This window comes from Moschus berezovskii, chromosome 11, assembly GCF_049115385.1.
Source record: "Moschus berezovskii isolate FMDL1 chromosome 11, NW_MosBer_1.0, whole genome shotgun sequence".
NCBI lineage: Eukaryota > Metazoa > Chordata > Mammalia > Artiodactyla > Moschidae > Moschus > Moschus berezovskii.
This window is the reverse complement of record NC_142470.1, coordinates 41,279,224-41,301,091: the sequence shown is the minus strand read 5'-3', so window position 1 is coordinate 41,301,091 and position 21,868 is coordinate 41,279,224. Positions and strand designations below refer to the sequence as shown.

The following is a 21,868-nucleotide window of genomic DNA, read 5'->3' as shown; positions in this document are numbered from 1 at the left end:
ATTTTCATTACTATGCAGCATTCTGTTGAGTAAATACAGCTCAATATATTTACCCACTCTACTGTTGAAGGGTATTTGGTTGGCTTCCAGCTTAGGGTAATTTTGAATTTAATTGCTAAAAGCATTCTTTTATAAAATGTATCTTGATGCACAAGTATGTGGAGTGGGATTGCTAGATCAAAAACTGTTTTCCAAGTTGATAAACCAAGTTATGCCATCACCAGCAGTACTATGACAGTTTCCATTGGCTGGGGCCTCTGGCTGTCCATTATCTCACATGATGCAATCAGGGCAGTGACTATGGTCTCATCAGTTTTATTTCCTTGTTACCTCTATTGTCAGTCCTTAATTTTAGCCATTCTGATGGGTGTAGAAGAGTATCATGTGCATGCATGCTCAGTAGCTTTAGTGGTGTCCAACTCTTTGTGACCCCATGGACTACAGCCTGCCAAGCTCCTCTATCGGAGATTCTCCAGGCAAGAATACTGGAGTGGGTTGCTGTGCCCTTCTCCTGAGAAGAGTATCATATCCTCGTTTTAATTTTCATCCTCCTCATTACAAATAAGACTGAGTACCTTTATACAAGTTTGTTGAACACTTTGATTTTCTTTTGCAGAGCCTGCTAAAAATCTGACCCACTTTTCTTAATGGTGGTCAATCATTTCCTTAGTGATTTATATCTGTTCTTGGTATGTTTTATACATGAGCCCTTAATTTTGCATATTGTAATATCTTCTCCCAATCTGTGACTTGCTTTCGATTGTCTTTAATGTTGTCTTTGGTTAGGCAGAAGTCCTCAAGTTACAAATTCAATGTAGCCATATTTTTAATTATTTTCTGTACAGTTTGTGACTTTTTCATTCAATTTAAAATTCACTTTATGTAATGAAAACAATATATTATCTTATAGAATGCTATTTTACCTTTTACAATTCAATATGTAATCAAATAGCACTTGATTTGAGGGAATCTCCCTTGTAATTCAGCAGGTAAAGAATCTGCTCGCAATGCAGGAGACCCCGGTTCAATTCCTGGGTCAGGAAGTTCTGCTGGCCAACGGATAGGCTATCCACTCCAGTATACCTAGGCTTCCCTGGTGGCTCAGCTGGTAACAGAATCCACCTGCAATGCGCGAGACCTGGGTTGGGAAGATCCCCTGGGGAAGGAAACAGCTACCCACACCACAATTCCATGGACAGAGGGGCCTGGCAGGCCACAGTCTACTGGGTCCCAAAGAGTTAGACACCACTGAGTGACTTTCAAAAAAAAAAGGTTTTCTATCAATAATGAGTCTTGCAATCTATGAATGCAATATTTCTCCATTTATTTAGGTCTTCAATTTCTTTTTAAAATATCTCATAATTCTCTCTGTAGGAGTGTTACCATCTGGTTAAATTTATTCCTAATTAACTGGTATCTTGTATGCTACTATGAATCATCTTTCTTTAAAACGCCAATGTTAACATTTATTACTAATCTGTTGAAACATAATTGATCTTCGAATATTGACTTTGTATTACCAACTCTGTTAATTTATTAATTTAATAACTTTTCCTACGTGTTTGATTTTCTATGTACATACCACATCTATGGAAGAAGTTTTGTCTTCCTTCCTTATTTATATTTCCTCTTTTTCCAAAAATTAAAACCCACAATAATCTGAACCCGAGTAATGTGTTATTCTAGTTGTAAACCCAATAAAAAAGTGCCAGAGGATTCTTTCCACCTCGCATGCTCTAGCTTTGAGCCTCTGTGGCCAGACCAATACCCCTTAAATCATTTCCAATGCGGACGAATCCGAGCAGAACAGAGCAGACTCGGACGCGGGCTGCGGAAGCGCGCCTCCAAACCCTGGTCGCCCCGCCCCTCGTCCCGACGCAGCCAATCAGCGTCCTCCTCTTACGAGCGTCCCTCAGACCAAAATGGTGGCGGCCGTTGGCTTGGCGTCCCGGTTTTAGTTCCATTGCTTTACTGCTGCCGTTGTAAAATGTGAAAGAAATCGCTGCCGGCGGAGGGGGTCCTGGGCCATGAGTCGGCGAAGGAAACATGGGGACAGCCCTGGCCTGAAGCAAACGCCGCGCAAAGCGATGGCGACTGAAGAATGCAGTTCGGTGTTCGAATCGGGAAAGAGGAGGCTGAGGGCGGCCCGCGGCTCGGGGCCCCAAGGGCCAGGAGAGAGGCCTCCCCGGCCCTTGCCGCAGCAAGAGCAGCCTCCACTAGCCGCTTCGTGCAGTAAAAGTAATCCCGAGGGTGAGACATGGGCAGCGGGGCCTCCCGGGGCCTTATCGCCTCAGCTTCAGAGCCCCGGGTGGGGGTGGAGTCTGAAATCGTGTTTTCTTTCCCTGGGCTTCTCCCTCAAGAGTTCAAAATTAACCGGACTATATTCCCTCACGACTTTCATCCCCGAGTATGAGCACTGCCGGGTTAGACTTGACCACCACTTATCGCCCCTGCCACAGGAATAAGTTGTGGGCTTTACCTCAGGGAGGAACGCTAATTTCTACGCTGCTTCTCGAGGCATCAGCAGTGGCAGAGCGAGGAGAAATAATAACTTTTAAAGCCTTCAGGTTATGCCTAGAGGGATTATTTCACCTTAAACTGTTTGCCCTGACCAGATTTTAGTGAACGGGCCATATGAAATACAGTTATCTGTATTCTCAAGATCTCGGTGATGTTTTGTTTACCTTATGGATAAACCGGAAGTTCCTTTCTATAAAGTACCTCAAAGTAGGAAACTATGGGCCCCTAAATATATCATTCCGATCACTTTTTGGTGTTTTCATTTCTTTGAAGATTGCTGATGAATCCTGGTAGGAATTGAAACTTACAAGAGCTGTTTCCTAGAGCATTCTTAAAATAGAGCTTTTTACCTTGTCTGTAGTTTACTTTGACAAAACAATTGCAAAATAAACAAAAAGTGGTATTTCACAGAATTTAACAAATGGCTCACTATTGTTTTTTGAAGTAATTAGTGTAAATTGGGTAGGATTGGCCAAAGGATGCTAAACACAGCCTTTTTCTGAAGTTGCTGTTGAAGCATTTCTTTATTTTTGAAATGTATTTTTCTGAAGTTTCTGTTGAAACGTTTTTCATTTTTGAAATGTGTTTGTAAATTACAGGTGGTTCCAAAAGCCTCCGAGTTCCAGTGGAGTGGCTAGCTTATCCAGTATTGTCCATTTATAGAGCTATTCAGTTCAGTTGCTCAGTCGTGTCCGACTCTCTGCGACCCCCATGAATCACAGCACGCCAGGCCTCCCTGTCCATCACCAGTTCCCGGAGTTCACTCAAACTCATGTCCATCGAGTTGGTGATGCTATCCAGCCATCTCATTCTCTGTCGTCCCCTTCTCCTCCTGCCCCCAATCCCTCCCAGCATCAGAGTCGTTTCCAGTGAGTCAACTCTTCGCATGAGGTGGCCAAAGTATTGGAGTTTCAGCTTTAGCATCAGTCCTTCCAGTAGAGCTATTAGATTGTCTTACAGTACTTACTATTTACAATGTCAAGTTTGTAAAGTACTACTGGGATTTTTATGTGAAACAAACGTTTCAGTTGTGGATAAAGTAATATAGTCATCACTGGGAGAAAATTTTATAATTGGAACATAAAAAGTGATTTAGCTGAGGTATTTAACATTGGGGTGTTATGAAGTAAAGTAATCCTTTAGAATGCAATTATTGTTATTTTAATCTTATTTTATATAGAATGCTATGAGACACCAAAGAGAATGCTGCAAATGGATTTATTGTCATCTACCTTCAGTTCTCCCAATGATCCAGATGGACAGAATGATATCTTTTGGGATCAAAATTCTCCAATGACAAAACAGTTAGGTAATTTGTCATTAACAGTTTTATCTGGGTGAATATTTGATTAATTAGGATTTAACCTTAGAATTTCAGTCAGGTATTCACATCAGGAACTTTTATACAGCGGATGTTTTTCCAAAATCTTAAATGATTTTGTTGCTGTGATAGGCATGTGATGTCAGAGTGCTTAGTGATCTAAGCCATGCTAATTGTTTTCTAAAAAGTGACTGATACTTTTACAAATTAATTTTTGTTTATAATTTATATGAATTTGTTTCTTTAGGTAAAGGAAGAAAAAAGCAGCTTTACACCACAGATAGTGATGAGATCTCACATATTGTTAATCGTATCGCTCCTCAGGTAAATATGAGTAATTTTATAGTGTATTTTAGAACAGTGAAACATATGGCAGTAAGTTTTGTTTGTAGTTCATTTATGTGAAAAATATTTTGTCTTATTCAATTCTCTTCTCCAAAAACAGAGCAACACAGATTACTTTTACCTTTTCTACCACTGAAATACATGTTTTGAAAAAAGGAACATAATGTAAAGTTGGGAACATACATTTTCCTAAGCATATGTTTTATTTTTTAGAGATGATTTTTAACTAGAGCCTTGTTTTTATTTTTTTTTTAATGTTATGTAATAATACATGGTCATTTTTCAGGTTACTAAAAGAATAGAATCAGACAATAAAAATTTAAACTTCAAAATCTTTTATTATTATTAACTGTCTGTAGTGTTTTCCCAGTTGAAACTGCCTTCCTTACTTGTTCACTTAAAATATCATCAGGAAACATTAGAGTGGAAAAAAACTGAATTTGGGTTTAGTACTAAGTCTGCCTTCTGTGGCAACCCCTAAGCAAGTCACTTGACTTGCCAGGTGACGCAGTGGTAAAGAATATGTTTGCCAGTGCAAGAGACGCAGGAGACATCGGTTCAGTCCCTGGTCAGGAAGATCCCCTGGAGTGGGAAATGGCAACCCTCTCCTGTATGTTTGCCTTGAGAATTCCACGGACATAGGAGCCCGGTGGCTACTGTCCATGAGGTCTCAAAGAGTTGGACTTGACTGAGCATACACACATATACAAGCAAGTCACTTAAACTATCTGAACTTAAGTTCATTTAGTTATTAAAATAGAATTATTGCTTGTCTTGCTCTCTTTCTTGTATTATTGTTATGATTGATGATTGAATTAGATAAAAATTGTTTGTGAACTATAGACTACTACAAATATTAGGTATATTAAAATTAAGTATGATAGTTAAATTATTTCCTGTAAAAGAACTGTGTTCAAAAGTTTCTTCTTTATTTCAGCTCTTGTGATGCTTGAGTAATAGGTCACTCTCTGCTCTGGATCTCTTTCTTTTTTTTCTTAATTAGCAACATTTAAATCCAGAAAACATCCAATTTTTGTTTATTATCTTCACAAGAAGTATGGTATTTTCCTTGATGTGGCCTCAGACAGTGGCCTCAGACAGTGACTGTATGTTGACCATAAACAATATATAGCAGTGGCCCAAACTGTGGTTACAAGGATCATCATCATCCAGGTGGAGGAGACAGGAAATAAAGTTTTTCTTAGTGGCTGTAAAACATCCAAAATTACAACTAGCACAGTCAAAAGAGCTCTGTTGCTACTAGCTCTACTTTCCATCTTTGGCATGTCATAGAAACACATTTTACATAGAGTTCATTAGTTAAATAGCATTTATGCCATATATTACTTGCTACATAAGTTAGCAATAGATCTTCATTAAATTGTTGATTTTACATGAAAGAAGCATAATAAAATGTGTTTGGGCTGACCAGCCTAAATAGTGATAAAAAAGGTAAGTAAATTATTGGACTCTTTACTTAAGTAGGCTAGAAATAATTGCTCACATAAAGAAATGGCAGCAGTATGCAAATGATAAACATATATAAGAAAAAATACAGTTAAATTAGTTGCTTTTAAATCTTACCCCTTTCAAGTGAGCACTTTTAAAGCGTATAAATCTTTGGTAATATCAAGGTCTGTTTAGGAACTTGTCATGTTCCAGAATGGCATAGGTGAGTTAACCTCCTCAAATAATTATTTAAATCACCTTAGTAGTTCCAGAGATATATTTTAAAATTTGTACTTTTATTTTAATTGATGGGGCTTTCCTGGTGGCTCAGTGGTAAAGAATCCGCCTGCCTATTAAGGAGACTTGGATTCAATCCCTGGGTCGGGAAGATCCTGTGGAGTAGAAAATGGCAACCCACTCCAGTTTCCTTGCCTGGGAAATCCCATGCACAGGGGAGCCAGGTGGGCCACAGTCCATTTAGTCACAAAGAGCTGGACACAACTTGGGGACTAAACAAACAGCAATAGTTCCAGAGATGACATTTTTTTTAATTTGCATTTTTATTCTAATTGATCAGTCATTTTACTTTCTTCGGGATACTTTTCATTCAGTGTTGTTTGTTTGAAGATGGTATATATTTTTCCATAATTTTTATACAACTCTGCACAGTATACTCTAGAATTAAATGAACTAATGTGCTTAGATACATTTTACAGCACCTGGATTGTACTATGTAATTATTAATGAGGAATTTTTAAAAATGTAACATTTACAAAAAATATAAAAACCATATGTAGGACCCATATACTTATATAACTGGATATATAAAGTTATTATACTTTTATTCTCTAAAAATGGAGTGAATTTAAAATTACTTGGTAAATGAACCCCAAAAAATCTGTAATTATTAAGAATGTTTTCTTCCCAAATTCAAGATTGTTGAAACAGAAGGGAAGCTATATTGAGTTTAAAATCAAAATTATTGCTTTTCTTGAGTGTTTGCAGAGCTGAAAACTGCTAGATTCAATTGGACATCTAAGAAAACTACTTCTTGATTGACTGATGATTTTGAAGTACCAAGTTATAGGCAACTTATCACCTAACTTTCTAGTGTAGAAACATGAACTGACATCTTCATGCTCAGCATTTTGCTAGATGCTGAGTTATCATAGGAACTGTCCTTGCCTTCAAGTAATCTGTAATCTAGTGATTAGATTATTTTGTGTGACAGTCGCTTGTTTATATTCATTCCAGGTACTATAAAAATAGAGTAGAAAATGATTAACTTGTTTATTTTGTTGGTTTGGTTTGTAACTAATAATAAATTCATTCTCTAATTTTGTGCATGATCAAGTGACTAAAAGGTATAAAAGAAACATGCAGGACTAAAATGGCTTTTTTCTGGCCTTAATACTGGTTAAAACTTCTTTGCCCACTTTCTCTACTTAATTTTGTTCTTCTCCCTACTTCATTCACAGCATCAGTTCTAATCTTGCCATTATCTCTAACTTGGTCCTGATTTAATGCTAAATTTTCTTAGTTCTATCTAAGTGTTGTCAGTTCACGTCAGCATGGATTGTCCAACTTAGATAAACATTATAATGGCAATAGGGAAAATTTGGAGATTCAGGTAATACAGAAAGAACTCTATATTTATCTCTTTATTCTTATTTCTAATAATTCCTGCTGCACAGTTTATTTCTAGTACTAACGTTTATTTTTATCAATATCTTGTGACAACTGAAATAAGTTGATCAGTTTTCTTTTGATAAAAATATGTACTTTTATTACTGAATATGTATTTCTATTCTGCAGTGGCTTCCACAGTGGCTCAGATGGTAAAGAATCTGCCTGCAATCAATGCAGGAGACCTGGGTTTGATCCCTGGGTCAGGAAGGTCCCCTGGAGAAGGGAATGGCTATCCATTCCAGTGTTTTTGCCTGAAAAATTCCATTGACAGAGGAGTCTGGCAGGCTACAGTCCATGGGGTCGCAAAGAGTCAGACAGGACTGAGAAACTAACATGCATTTCTAGTTAAATTCTTAAAAAAGTTTTTTTAAAATATGGAATTCCCAATTCTGAGTGTTTTCATTCCCTAAAGCAAGTAGATCACTTCTTGCAACTTGTTATTGCCATCCTCCAGCTTTTCATTGTTTTGAAGTTTGTTGAATTGCTGTCACTTTACCAGAATTTAATCCTTTAAGAAAATAATTCTACATAATTAAAGTGGGTTTTTGTTTGGTTAGTTGTGTTTGTACTTTCACATCTCTTTTTTTTTTTTTGCCCTTGTGCCAAAGGATGAGAAACCAACAACAGACTCCATGCTGGGCGTGTGGATTGGTGACACTGCTATTCCTTGCACTCCTAGTGTAGCAAAAGGAAAATCAAGAGCAAAACTCAGTTGCACAAAGTAAGTTTAAACTTTTCAGTTTTTCTGACATTCAGTGAAGTAAATATTTTTAGTATTTTGTTTTGGCTTTGTGTGTGTGTATGTCAAAATAGTTATAACTTATTATTCTTAACTTTGACATGTAAAGTTTTGAACTTATTTATAATGTCAGGATGTGTTAAAATTTGTGAGTTTTAACATTAAAATATGTTAAATAAAAGTTGAGTATTTATGACTTTCAGAATATCTACATAATTTTTGAAATATTTGTTTAATAGGTTAAAATCACAAAATCAAGAGGAAGAACTTATGAAATTAGCTAAGCAATTTGATAAAAACATGGAAGAGCTGGATGTGATTCAAGAGCAAAACAAGAGAAATCATGATCTTATCCAGATGATTTCAGAAGCAGAGACTTCACATAATTATAGAGATAATGTACAGATGCAGTTACTGTGTGATATAGTTCCTGAAAGAGATAAGGCTCTAATAAAGAAGCCAGTGAAAGAAAACACCAAGATATCTGTGGTAAATGATCACACCAGCAGTCAGAAGCCGTTTGACCAAAATGCTGAAGCAGCCTTTATTGCCATGTTTGATGGTTCTACTCAGAAATGTAGTGGACAGTTAAGCCAAGATTTGTCAGATGCTTTCTTGAAAACCAGTAATACTACCTTTGGAAAGAAAAACACTTTGAAAGAGGAGAAAATCATTACTAATGAATCTGTGGTCACTGAAAATCTGCCAAGTAAAACCCTAGGATCACTTTCTCATCAAGTCAATAATCCTGGAATGACAAAATCATATGTGACTTGTTGTACTAAGGAAACAGGAACTTTTAATAAGCACATTGATACTTTTACTACCAGTGATTTTGAGGATGATTGGGAAAACTTACTAAGCAATGAACCTTTTGTTATGCAGAATATTGAAATGTCTGGGCTGTTCCCTGCTCCTAAAACAGTCCAAATTGCTGATCAAAAGGAAATTTGTTCCTTTAACAGTAAAGAGGATAAAAGTAAGTCAGGAATGAATACAAGTCTAGATGCCAAGTTAAGAGATTCAAAAATTTTACAAGGTCTTCCTTCAAATACATGGAACAGTGAATTAACAGATGTTGAAAAATACAGATTTTCACCAAAGCCAAATGATAAACCAAATAAATTATCAGCCACTGGAAATAAAATGAAATTGGAGAAATCTTTTAATATAGTTTTTGATCAAGACAAAATTCAAGACTGTGCAGTTGCATCTAATCTGACAAAAGTAAATGAAAATATTCATACTAAATTTAATTCTAAAGTAAATGCTTCTGAAAAGAAATCTGCTTTGAAACCAGGATGTTCTAATAAGTCCATTTTTAATCAGTCTTTGAAAGTGCCTGCTAATGTCAAGCCTTTTGGCTCAGCAACTTTGGGCAATACAACCAGTGTTTGGAACCCAAATCAGACTAATGGATTAAAGTTAGGTTCTTTCTTTGATGATTGGAATGATCCATCATTTACCAATGAAATTGTTAAAGCATGTCATCAGTTAGAGAATAGCTGGGAAGCAGATGACGTAGATGATGATATACTATACCAGGCATGTGATGATATTGAAAGACTAACTCAGGAGCAAGATATTAGAGTTGACAGCAAGACATCAGAAAGTGTACTTGGGATCAATAATAGTTCTAAATATGGAGCCAAAAACGTGTTTACTACACCTAAACAAGGAAGTCAGTTGATGCAGTCAAAGCACCTGAATCTGAACAGCATTTCAGCGCAGACATCTTCATTGACAAATAACTTACTAATAAATAAATCAGTGAAGATGGAGAGAGAGGAAATGTATGGAAATTCTCCAGGTTTTTTAGGTGCCACGACAAATTTGAGTATATACTCTAAGAACTCAGACTGTCAGATCAGTAATCTGCATGTCCCTCAGAACAACACTGATGTACCAAAACAAGTGAATAGTTCTAAATCGGTTCTTACGGGAAGTTCAAGTTTGAATGTGAGTTCACATATGAGTACAGAAATTGCTGCTTCTAAGAAGAGATTGAGTACCCTACATCTATCCAGTAGAACCCTAACAGGTGAAGCTCGGAGTGACTTTAACAGAGCAGCTAGATTGTCTGAGTACGTGTTTGCAAAGATGAAAAATTGTCCGATGCTTTCCCCGTTTAATAACAGTTCTGTAACAGGAAGTATTTCTGGTACCAAAATTGCACAGGGTTTAGAGAAAGAAAAAACTGTCAACCCGTTATCTGGGAAGGCTGTTCAACAGCAGTCTTCGGTGAAATTTTCTGAACCTTTGAAACAACCTTCAAAAGGTATGTATGAAATAGTGTTCTTTGAAAAATAGACTCGTTCTTTGTTGTGTTGAATTTGCATGACATATGTTAAAGACTGTTCTGCGACGTTTGGAAGTCTTAAAGTGATTCTTACAAATAATGATGCTGGAATATACAAACACTGGGTGGTTTGTGTTTTTAAAAGACTGCATTGAATTCTTTGCCAACATGTAATACAGTGACTATTATAGTTGACAGTCAATAAATATGTGTTGAGTCTTTTCTGAATTATTTCCTGGAAAATTTTACTTATGCATATATGTATTACTGTATGAGAGTCCTTGTGTTCACTGAAATACCTCACTGTTTTAAAATTTTGAGTAATTGTCTATTTTAAGCAGAACACTATGTGAAGGTTTGCTGCTACTGCTGCTAAGTCGCTTCAGTCGTGTCCAATTCTGTGCAACCCCATAGACGACAGCCCACCAGGCTCCTATGTCCCTGGGATTCTCCAGGCAAGAATACTGGAGTGGGTTGCCATTTCCTTCTCCAATGCATGCAGGCATGCTGAGTCGCTTCAGTCATGTCCAACTCTGTGCGGCCCCATGGACAGCGGCCCATCAGGCTCCTCTGTCCAAGGGATTCTCTAGGCAAGAATAGAGTGGGTTGCCATTGCCTTCTCTGAGCATTCTAATTAAATGCCTTTGCTAGAATACTATCTGATATAAAACTGTTAGTTATGATGGTTAGAGTTGTTATTTACTTATTTAGCACATCTTGTGATCTTTGATTCTTTCCAGTTTTTCTTTTCCTCCAATTCTCCTTTCTATCTCTCAAGTTCCATTGTTTTTACTTCAAAAAATGTATCTCAAAACTGTCCATTTTTCTCACTCTCTGCTGTACCACCCTTATGCAAGCCAACATTTTCTGACTGGACTGCTGCAGTTCTTCTACCTGTTCCCTCTCATTTCTAGTCTCCAAACAGCAGAGTCATCTTTTAAAACAAGGTAAAAAAAAAAAATAAAAAGCAAGTAGACATATTTGGCATTTCTCTGCTTGAAAACAAGCTTCAGGCACTGCTCATCATATTTCAAATAAAATCTTAATTTACACCCTGATCTGCAAGCCTGGACTGTCTCTATAACCTGCCTGTTCTCTTTTTTCTTGCCTTACCTACTAGACTTCAGCTATACCAGCTGTATTTGAGTTCCTGAAAGAGAATAGGTTCTTCTCTAGTTCAGGAACTTTGCTATTCCCAGCTAACACTACTGCCTTCAACAGTCTATAAATGCTTTCCTGTTATTTTCAGTCATCTCTCTTTTATTTCCTTAATTTCTTTTGTCACAGTTTGCAATCAGATATTGATTACCATCTGTCTCATCAGTGAACCTCGGCCTACCAGCAGCTGCCATTTAGAATATGTTTAATAAATATTTGAGTGAACATTATACAATATAATTTGAAAAGTCTGTCATTCACTGATACTGTAATAATTTTTAAAAGGGAATATTTCTGGCATAACTGTGTGTGTTTCTTAATGCCCAGTGCTCTTCAACAGAAACCTTGTACCCCCACATGCATACACCAGATCTGCTAGCTGGTTTCCATTTATCTCTTAAACACAATGTGTTTCGAACTACTCAGAATGATTTTGGTTTGCTTTCTCAGTTTTGCCAGTAGCCCGTGCTAACTTGTTTTACACCATTTACTATGCTGGCTTGTAATTATTGATTTTTTTTAATCAGTCTCCCTCACTTGAGGCTAACATTAGGAATTTTATCTATTGTGTAGATCAATGTTAGTATGGTAATGAAGTTTTTAGTTTCTTTTAATATTAGATTGTTTTCTGTTTAGATTCTAAATGATGCTTTTGTTGGCATTATCACTACAACTTTTCTGATAAGTGATCCCTCACTTTTAAAAAATTTGCAACCAGTAATAGGTTATTGTTTAAAAATAAAGAGTATAAGTTAACTTGACATAAAAAGGTAAATCCTCTATTTCTCCTTTTCTCCAAAGATTTTTCAGGGAAAGCCCCTGTTAATAGCATTTCCTACAAGTATAAAAACGTCAGGGTGAAGGGTGGTGTGTGTGTACCTATTCATTTATTTAAATAGATGTAATTATATATCAGACTTTTGGCAGCTTGATTTTGCTTTCACTTAATGTATTGTATGGCAACCCACTCCAGTGTTCTTGCCTGGAGAATCCCAGGGACGGGGGAGCCTGGTGGGCTTCCGTCTATGGGGTCACACAGAGTCGGACACGACTGAAGTGACTTAGCAGCAGCAGCAGCAATGTATCGTAACTGTCTTTTTCCTGATAGTATATAGAGATTTGCTTTAGTCCTTTGAATCTCTACGTAGTATGTAGTTGTATGGATGATATCATAATTTATCTGTTTCTCTATTGATGGAGGTTTAGTTTGATTGTAGTTTTTTGCATTATAAGCAGTCCAGTCTGCCAGTGAATATTCTACATAAATTTGCACATGCTCATGAGATTGTGTCTATTTGAAAATTGATATAAGATTCAGAATATATTATTTATTTTTTTTATTTTATTGGAGGAAAATTACCTTACATTAATATATTGGTTGGTTTTGCCATACATTGACAGGAATCCTCCCCAGGTGTACATGTGTTCCCCCTCTTGAACCCCCCTCCCACCTCCCTCTTCCCCATATCTTCCCTCCAGGTCATCCCCGTGCACCAGCCCAAAGCATCCTGCAGTAAAGAATATTTTAAATGCTGATGGAGATCTTTAAATCTTACCCCTAAATACATCAATTTATACTTTTATCAATACTGACAATGAATATGCTACGTTATCACCCAAACTAGATATTTTGAAACTTTAAAATTGTTGTCAATTGATAGTAGTTTCAAATATTTAAGTCTCTATTTAAGTAAGTACAGTTAATTGAGTCATTCTTCCAGTGTGAATTAACTTAATTATACTTGTAATTCCATTAAAGACTAAGTCTCTCTGGAATATGTGAGTTTCTCTGAAACTCCTGTCTGCTATCTTATCAGCATTTTTTTTTATAGATAGAGTCTTTCAGTTTACTTTATAGTTTTCCTGTTAAGTTTATTGATAGTACCTAGTATTCTAATTAATATTAACCTTGTTGACGTTTTCTATTGTTTCCATTTCCTTTTGCTTTGGTGTAGCAAGCTGCTCTTCAGCAAATACCTTTGGGGGCAGGGGGGACTTCTAACTACCTCATTGTTTTAAGCTAGATTTGGCTAATTGTGACCTGTCCAAATCCAGTCTATATGGCCTCTTTTTTGTACAGCCAGCATATTAAGGTGATTTTCACTTTTTAGATGGTTGAAAAAATCAAAAGAACAATAATACTTAATACCTTTTGAAAACTATGTGGAATTCATGTTTCATTGTCCAGAAACAAACTTTTATTTGAACACAGCCACATCATTTATTTATATGTGTTGTCCATGGCTGTTTTCATGCTGCAGTGACAGAGCTGAATAGTTGCCACAGGAGATCCTATGCCTCTTAAAGGTTAACATATTTTGGGGTCTTTTACTGAAAAAAAGGATTTCCCTGGTGGCTCAGTGATAAAGAATCTGCCTGCCAATGCAGGAGACACAGGTTGGATCCCTGGGTCGGGAAGATCTTCTGAAGAAGGAAATGGCCACACAGTCCAGTATTCTTGCCTGGGAAATCCCATTGACAGAGGAGCCTGGAAGAGTACAGTCCACAGGGTTGCAAGAGTCAGACTCGGCTTAGTGACTAAGCAACAACTGAAAAAAAAAAAAAGTGTTTCACCCCTGCTTCAGGATTAAGATTTGAAAGAGCCATTTTTGTTTTGTCACTTGCCAATAGTTGGAGCCCTTGCTATGTATTTTTATTGAAGAAATGAATGACTCTTCCAAAATCAAATTTTCCATATGTGACTTTATTGTATCTTTTGAAATTAATTTGTAGAATACCACATAACCAGCTGAGGTGCCAGTTTTAGGGAGCTATGTTCTACTCTGCCATGGATTGTTAACCTATTTTCCTCCTAAATTTATAGTCAACTGAATGTAAATTATGTGTATGATCTGAGTTTCTTGTGGTTTTCAGGCTAAAATAATAAATTAGTCAAGCTAATTTAAAAGTATGTTGTATCTTTCTATTAAAAAAAATAGCTGCAGTCTGTAAGATAATTGATTTAGAAAGTAAAAGGCAACACCTGGCGAATTTGAGATATATATCTCTTACTCTGAGCACCCTCTCACATTTCTGATTATACTGGGGACGGAAGGAGAGAGTGATGATATATTTTGGGTAAATATCTACCTTGGTTAACAAGAGAAATGTCTTATAGCAACTATATTCTGAATCTCTGTAGATGTCACTGTAGATACTATTTCTCTTGTTAACAGTACTGCTGATTCTTATTTACTTCTTTAAAGGGTAAATTTTACAACATATGCAGTTTCACCAATACACAGTCACTTAAATATGTATTTGGATGATGGTCTTGATTTTAGAACATTAAATGAAAAAATGTTGGCTAAAATTTTGAAATCTGATTCTTAGTAGCATTACATAATCTAATATTTTAGCTCAGAGTGACTTAACTATGGAATTAAATTCATTAGAACTCAGAATTTTGGTAGAGGCAGAATTTGTTGTGTTAAATTTAAGACACATTTTTCATTTCATAGTATGTTGTATAAAAATATATCAGAATGCTTCACATTTTGTAAAAAGATTTCATATTGAAAATTAAAATTTTTCATATTGAAAATTTTATGCAGACATCCTGCTCCTTGAAATAACTTTTCAATGTTTATAGAAAATATATCCTCCATCTAAAAATGCAGTATTTGACAGTGAATTTTATGTTTATTGACATGATAGGTTTCACTCTATTACTCCAAAATATTTTTTCTAAACAGCTGAAATGAAAATCTTTGAGATCTATAGAGGGAAAAAATGTAGGAGTAGGAATATTAACATCAGTTATCTTATAGTAAAAATATACTATTTGAAGTATTATTAATATCTAATTCATTTTATTTTGACAACTTTTCTATTACTATCTATATAACATTTAAAATTCCAGTTTGTTTTTAAAATATATTCATTTATTGGTTATATAAATTAGGTGCCATTTGTTCATAAGAATTATTTGCCGGGTAGTCAAAATGTAGAGTTTTAAATCAATTTATCACCCGGTGAGAAGAGTACATCAAACAGATTGATCAGTTCTTAATTTCATTTTGACTTGGAGCCTTGTACTGTATCTGCATTTGTAGTCTTATACTTAATAGTTTAGGATGGGCCCCCCTGATGGCTAGGTGGTAAAGAATCCTCCTGCCAATGCTAGAGACAAAAGAGATGCAGGTTCAGTCCCTGGGTCAGGAAGATCCCCTGGAGAAGTAAATAGCAACCCACTCCAGTATTCTTGCCTGGTAAACCCCATAGACAGAGCCTGACAGGCGACAGTCCATGGGGTCACAAGAGTCCCACAGGACTTAGCAACTAAACGGCAACAACATGGTTGAGTAACAAAACCAAAGACAAATTCTTTATCATCTGAGTCACCAGGGAAGCCCAATAACAAAACCAGTGTGGCAGATCTGAGTAATGAAAAAGTAAAAATTAAAACTCACTCAGAATGATTTTGTAGTCTTTAAAACTAATATCTATATTTGGTTTCATTTTTAGAAGAAGAAGAGAAAAATAGAAAGTATTCTCCAGAAGAAATTCAGAGAAAAAGACAAGCAGCGCTGGTTCGAAGAATGGCCAAAGCACAGGCATCATCTGTAAAGAAAGGCAGCTCCCACTTAACTTGATTTCTTTAATGAAATGTTACTTGGGAGATAACAAAGACAGTTAATAACTATCTATGATAGGAAATATTTTCTTGATTTCTCCATGAGAAATTTAATGCTGAGTTATAAAGCACGGACTTCTACTGTATTTAATAAATCAGTGTTTACGTGGTCGATGAAACCTTTCCTTGCAGATGTATATTGAAGTTAATTGCATGTAAGTTTTGGAAGTTCAGGAAAGTTAGCAGTTATGTAGTAGAATTATGTAGAGGGAAGTAGTTTTATTTTTAAATACTGTGATTACAGAGGGTCATCCCAAAACTCCTTAATTTTTTATTGTTAAGTGTTTTCCTAATACAAAACTTCAACCTACTAATAGAATTTTTTGTTATTGTTTTCAGTAACTGTTCCTTAAAGTTTTTATACATTTCTGAATTTTAATTAATACTTTCATATTCTTAGGAACATGGATGGTAGGAAATAAAGGACTTCACTTTATTTGTAAGAAATTACTCTCTTCAATTCCTAGTCTGTAACAGATGTTAATTTAAAATTTTCTAAAATGTAATGCATTTTGGAAACTTCACACCATTTTTAGGGAAGATCCTGATTTAAGAACTTTAGAAAAAAAGAATGTGTATTGGCTATATAAGTAGTGTAGTGTCATTAACATTTAGAACTATCAGAAACTTTAGAGATCATCTGGTCTAATTTCATTGTATGTGAGAGATGAATACTCTTATTTGGAAAGTCACAGGCAAGTTCGTGCTTGGATTAGAAAGGTTTCTTTCATTCTTATGAATACCTAGTCAAATGGTATCATTTGCTTCAGAGTATTAATTAGTACATAAAATAACTTGTTTGTGGGAGCATTAATTGTAGTATAAAACTAAAAGTAAAATACATTAAGAGACTTTGATAATAATGCTGATTGTTTCTTATATTAAAGAATCAGGATATAAAAAGAATCTCTTCAGTTTTCCTATAACTTTGTAATTTTCCTTTGATTAATTCACTGACTTTGCTTATTCTTCTCTATTATCTGTTTTTGTCTGTCTAAGCCAGAAGTAAAAACAGTCTAAGATGAGGGCATAAGGGTGGTAAGAATGCTTTGTTTATCCCAAATGGCTTTAGGAGGCATGACGAAAGTTATAGATATAACATACCTCGGAGGGTGTTCACCATTATTTTGACCTATACAGAGATACGTCATTTTTAAAATTGTATTTTCATATATAACACATTCTAGGTAATGTGTATTTTTTGTCTAAGGCTCTTATTAGAAAGAACATAAACGCAGGTGATTGTTCTATGTAAGAGAATGAAGAGCGGAGAATCTTATCTTTTTCTAAAATAACTTCACTGTGTTCTTACTATCCTTTGGTATTTATCTCTGCTTTTGTTTACTTAAGCTCCTTCCGCCCACCACCTGATTTCTCTAGAATGCCTTTAGCCTATTCTGTCCAGTTGTGAAAACTCAGCCCAGTAAGTTTCTATTTCTTTGACACTTGTACCCTACCATCCTTACTTCCCCTTATGGCTCAGCTGGTAAAGAATCCACCTGCAATGCGGGAGACCTGGATTTGATCCCTGGTTTGGGAAGATCCCGAGAGAAGAGAAAGGCTACCCACTCCAGTATTCTGGCCTAGAGAAGTCCATGGACTGTATAGTCCATAGTCCTCTCCAAGATTCAGACACGACTGAGCAATTTCACTTTCACTTTCATCCTTACTGGAATTGATTTCTCTGATCATTGTGGTACTTATTTCTTGTATCTTTTGTAGATACAAGATACAATTCTATAATGCCTTATGTGTTAATTCAGTTGTATATGCATTCTAGTAATATTTCTAAAACTTAATTTGTATCTCTTCTGTAATTTTATCATGTTCTCAATACAGCCTATGCTATTTCCTTAACAGTTTCTTTAAAGTGACCACTTTTCTCTTTAAAGGCAAACTTACAGTACTTATCGAGTTGTAAGAGTGGCTCACCAAATCCAGGCCTGAGAATACTCTTCACCCTCTCCTTTTCTATCATACTAATTCCTCTTCTTTAGCTATTGTTGGAAACGGTAGAAGTTGAAGGGCCTGTTACTGAGCATATGGAGGACTGTTCAGATAGTGTCTCTAACTTGGCTTTTTCCAGTCTATAGGGGTCTGTTTTCACACAAGGAAGGGGCAACTGGTAGGCCTGGCAGTCCATCTCAAGCTCTGCTGCTATTTATGCAAATCCGGTTGGCTGCAGAAAAACCGATGCTAAGAATGCCATTATTGCAGGAAAATCTACAGAATAGAGCCTGTCTGTCATTATCCATTCTTGATCTAGTCAACTCTGATCTGAGGTAAACTTGGATTGCTTCTTACATACAGTGTTAACGCATGCACGTACCAAACCTTGGGAAACACTACTTATATCGTTATACTCTTATCACTATAAGTTTAAAGTTCCTAAGGACAGAGGCATCTTATTCATCTCTGTCTATCCAAATTCAGTGGCTGATATTCAGTGGCATTTATTAAATGTTGAATGAATTTAAATGGATTCTGATGTCAGAGATTCTGTCTTGCAGCATTACTTAAAGCATTTTGACTGATTCCTTGAACTTCAGAATTGGAATGTGTTTCTAGAAACAGTTTAAATTTAGCCTAACACTGATTCATATAAATGATCACTTATCTGGAGTATGATTGTAGTTTTCAATTCTTGCTCGGATGTAGTGATCATAATTACTTGTGAGATTCAAAGCAACAAACTTACGTCTTTATGCCTTCCCTTAGACTTCATAAATGAGTACATTAGGGGTAGATTTTTATGTTTGCTTTTAAAGTCCATTGACTAAAATCAACAGGATCAAGAAGAAGACATAATTACTAAATTGATACAACAGTTGCTAAATGTTTTATTTACCGTGAATGGTTTTAAGAAATTTACATTTAAAGGCCATTTTACAAATAGGGAAACTGAAATAAGCATAATAAGTAACTTTCTCAAGGTCATACAGTTGGATGTTGGAGCTGGAGTTTGAACTCAAGCAGTGTTCTAGTTTTAAATCTACTGAGGAAAACTTACTTGCTTAGTCCAAGATGTAATGGCATACTCCAGGTTTCTAGTAAAACTTTGATCCAGGTAGTAAAATTAAGGTTTCTGGTTAGATGCCTACTGTATAGAATAGTGGTATTCTGCATTTAATTTGTTGTAATACATTGTTATGGTTGAAGTACTGGGTTGACCAAAAAGTTTGTTCAGGTTTTTCTGTATGCTGTTAGAGGAAAACCCAAACGAACTTTTTGCCCAACCCAATATATGGAGAGTCTCATGTCTCACAGATACATAGTTAGACAAAGCAGCACTGAAATAATCTTTTATATAATTGTAGATACTCTTTTGATGTGATTCAAAAAACTCAAGAAGTGGTAGTTTCTTAAAAGTTAGCTGTACTTTCTGTTTCTAACCATGACGGAAAACAAGGGCTGCTTGTTCCTGCTGGAAGAATCAATAAAAAATAGGCTACGTGGAGAAGTGGACTTCAAGTCCTTAGGCCTCAGACACTGAGGAAAATTGGGAAACAAACAAATAGAACCCTACAGTTTTCCCAGCTTACTGATTTGAGGGAACTTCGAAGTCATGAAGCACAGAAGGGGTACAGAGGAAGACTCCCTGAGTTAAGGAAAGGGAGCTAAGTGTCTTAGGAAGATCAAGGTAGATTTCATGAGGCAGAGGACCAGCCAGAAGACAACACAGAACTCCAGACAGCTATAGATGGTCACTTTGAGAATTAAACACAGTCCTGATAAGTATGTGAGGAAGCTGACTGGAGAAAGGCATTTGAAAGGATTAGAGGACTCGTGTGGGTCTGGTAACTGCCCATTCTCAGCAACCACAGTTGAAGGGGTAGCCCTTGATTCTAATCGGGAATGCTGCTAAGTCACTTCAGTCGTGTCCGACTCTGTGTGACCCCATAGACGGAAGCCCATCAGGCTCCCCTGTCCCTGGGATTCTCCAGGCAAGAACACTGGAGTGGGTTGCCATTTCCTTCTCCAATGTTTGAAAGTGAAGTCGCTCAGTCGTATCCGACCCTTAGCGACCCCACGGACTGCAGCCTACCAGGCTCCTCCATCCATGGGATTTTCTAGGCAAGAGTACTGGAGTGGCTTGCCATTGCCTTCTCCGCTAATCGGGAATAATTACCCCCAAACTGTACTGCTCTGGCCCCACCCAATAAATGTGAGATTCAAAAGTATCAAACCATTCTCAAGTAACTGTCCCAGAACAAAGCTCACAAATATTTATGAAAATAAAAAAAATTACTCAACATCTATGAGATGAAATTAACAATGGCCGTCATCAATTAAAGATCAGTAGGCATGCAAAGAAGCAAGAAAACGTGACCCATAAGAAAGAATAATCAAGTGAAACCAACCTAGGTCGTTCACAGATTTTAGAATTAGCAGGTAAGGGTATTAGAAAGGTAAAACTGTTAACGTGCTCAAAAAATTTAGAAACATGTAGGGTATTAAGGCCAAAATCAAACTTACAGAGGTGAAAACTATAATTTCCAAGTTGAAAAATACACTAGATGGGATGGATGGCGCGTTAGGCATTGCAGAAGAAAAGATTGGTAAACATAGTAACAGGAACTACTCAGAATGAAGGAGGGGGAATAAAAGCATGAATGAATTATAGAACAGCTTCAAGTATCCAGCTGCTGCTATTGCTGTTAAGTTGCCAAGTTGTGTCGGACTCTCTGACCCCATGACTGTCTGGGATTTCCCAGCAAGGATACTGGAATGGGGATTGCCATTTCCTTCTCCATGAGATCTTCTGACCCAGGGATTGAACCTGGATCTCCTGCATTGGCAGGCAGATTCTTTAACACTGAGCCACCAGGGAAGCCCTATCCAGAATATATAAATTACTCTTAAAACTCAACCTTAAAACAGGAAACAATAAAAAAGAAGAGCAAATATTTAAACAGAATTCATCAATATATACAGATAGCATGTAAGCACATGAAAAGATAATTAGGAAATGAAAATTGAAACTACAGTGAGATACCACCATATACATATCAGAATGTTTAAAAAGACTGTCAAGTGTCAGTAACATCTGGAGAGATTAGAACTCATACGTTGCTGATAGCAATGTAAACCCATCAAAAAACCATTGAAAAAACAATTTTATGATTTATTTGAAACTAGTAAAAGGGGTTTCCCAGGTGCCTCAGTGAAGAATTTGCCTGCAATGCAGGAGACCCATGTTTGATCCCTGAGTCAGAAGAATCCCCTGGAAGAAGGGAATAGCTATTTACTCCAGTATTCTTGCCTGGAAAATTCTGTGGACAGAAGAGCCTGGGGTGCTTCAGTCCGTACGGTCACAAAGAGTCAGATACAACTGAGAGACTAACACTAGTAAAACTACTGATGGTGGCAGAAAGCAGACCAGTAACTGCTTGAGGAGGGAAGATCAAGAAGAATGGATGGAAAGGATTACAAAGAACTTGTTGAGATGATGGATATGTTTACTGTTTGATTTTGGTGACACTTTCATGACTATATATACTTCAAAACATTATATAAATGTATACAATTTAAGTCAATTATACCTCAAAGCTGCCTTATTAAAAATAAAATTATTGGTAATTAGATATTCACAATAACTGAAACATGGAAGTAACCCAAGTGTCCATTGATGGACAGCCTCAAAAAGGAAGGAAATTCTGACACATTTCCTTCAACATGATTGATCGTGAAGGATATTATGCTAAGTGAAAC

General features: G+C 36.3%; 1 protein-coding gene across 1 annotated transcript; it reads left to right on the top strand.

The window, feature by feature from the left end:
* The first annotated feature begins 1,902 nt into the window (after window positions 1-1,902).
* Window positions 1,903-18,638, top strand: ETAA1 (ETAA1 activator of ATR kinase). The gene is made up of 6 exons (XM_055399915.2): window positions 1,903-2,250; window positions 3,701-3,829; window positions 4,089-4,165; window positions 7,933-8,045; window positions 8,303-10,341; window positions 15,988-18,638. Exons 1-6 carry the CDS (start codon window positions 2,028-2,030, stop codon window positions 16,113-16,115), a joined length of 2,709 nt encoding a protein of 902 aa, XP_055255890.2. The 5' UTR covers window positions 1,903-2,027; the 3' UTR covers window positions 16,116-18,638.
* The last annotated feature ends 3,230 nt before the right edge of the window (window positions 18,639-21,868 follow it).

Excerpts from the sequence above, each read along its gene's own strand:
- ETAA1 (XM_055399915.2), top strand. The coding sequence starts at position 2,028 with ATGAGTCGGCGAAGGAAACATGGGGACAGCCCTGGCCTGAAGCAAACG. Across the intron at positions 2,251-3,700 it reads CAGTAAAAGTAATCCCGAGG|AATGCTATGAGACACCAAAG; the intron begins GTGAGACATGGG and ends TATTTTATATAG. Across the intron at positions 10,342-15,987 it reads TTTGAAACAACCTTCAAAAG|AAGAAGAAGAGAAAAATAGA; the intron begins GTATGTATGAAA and ends TTTCATTTTTAG.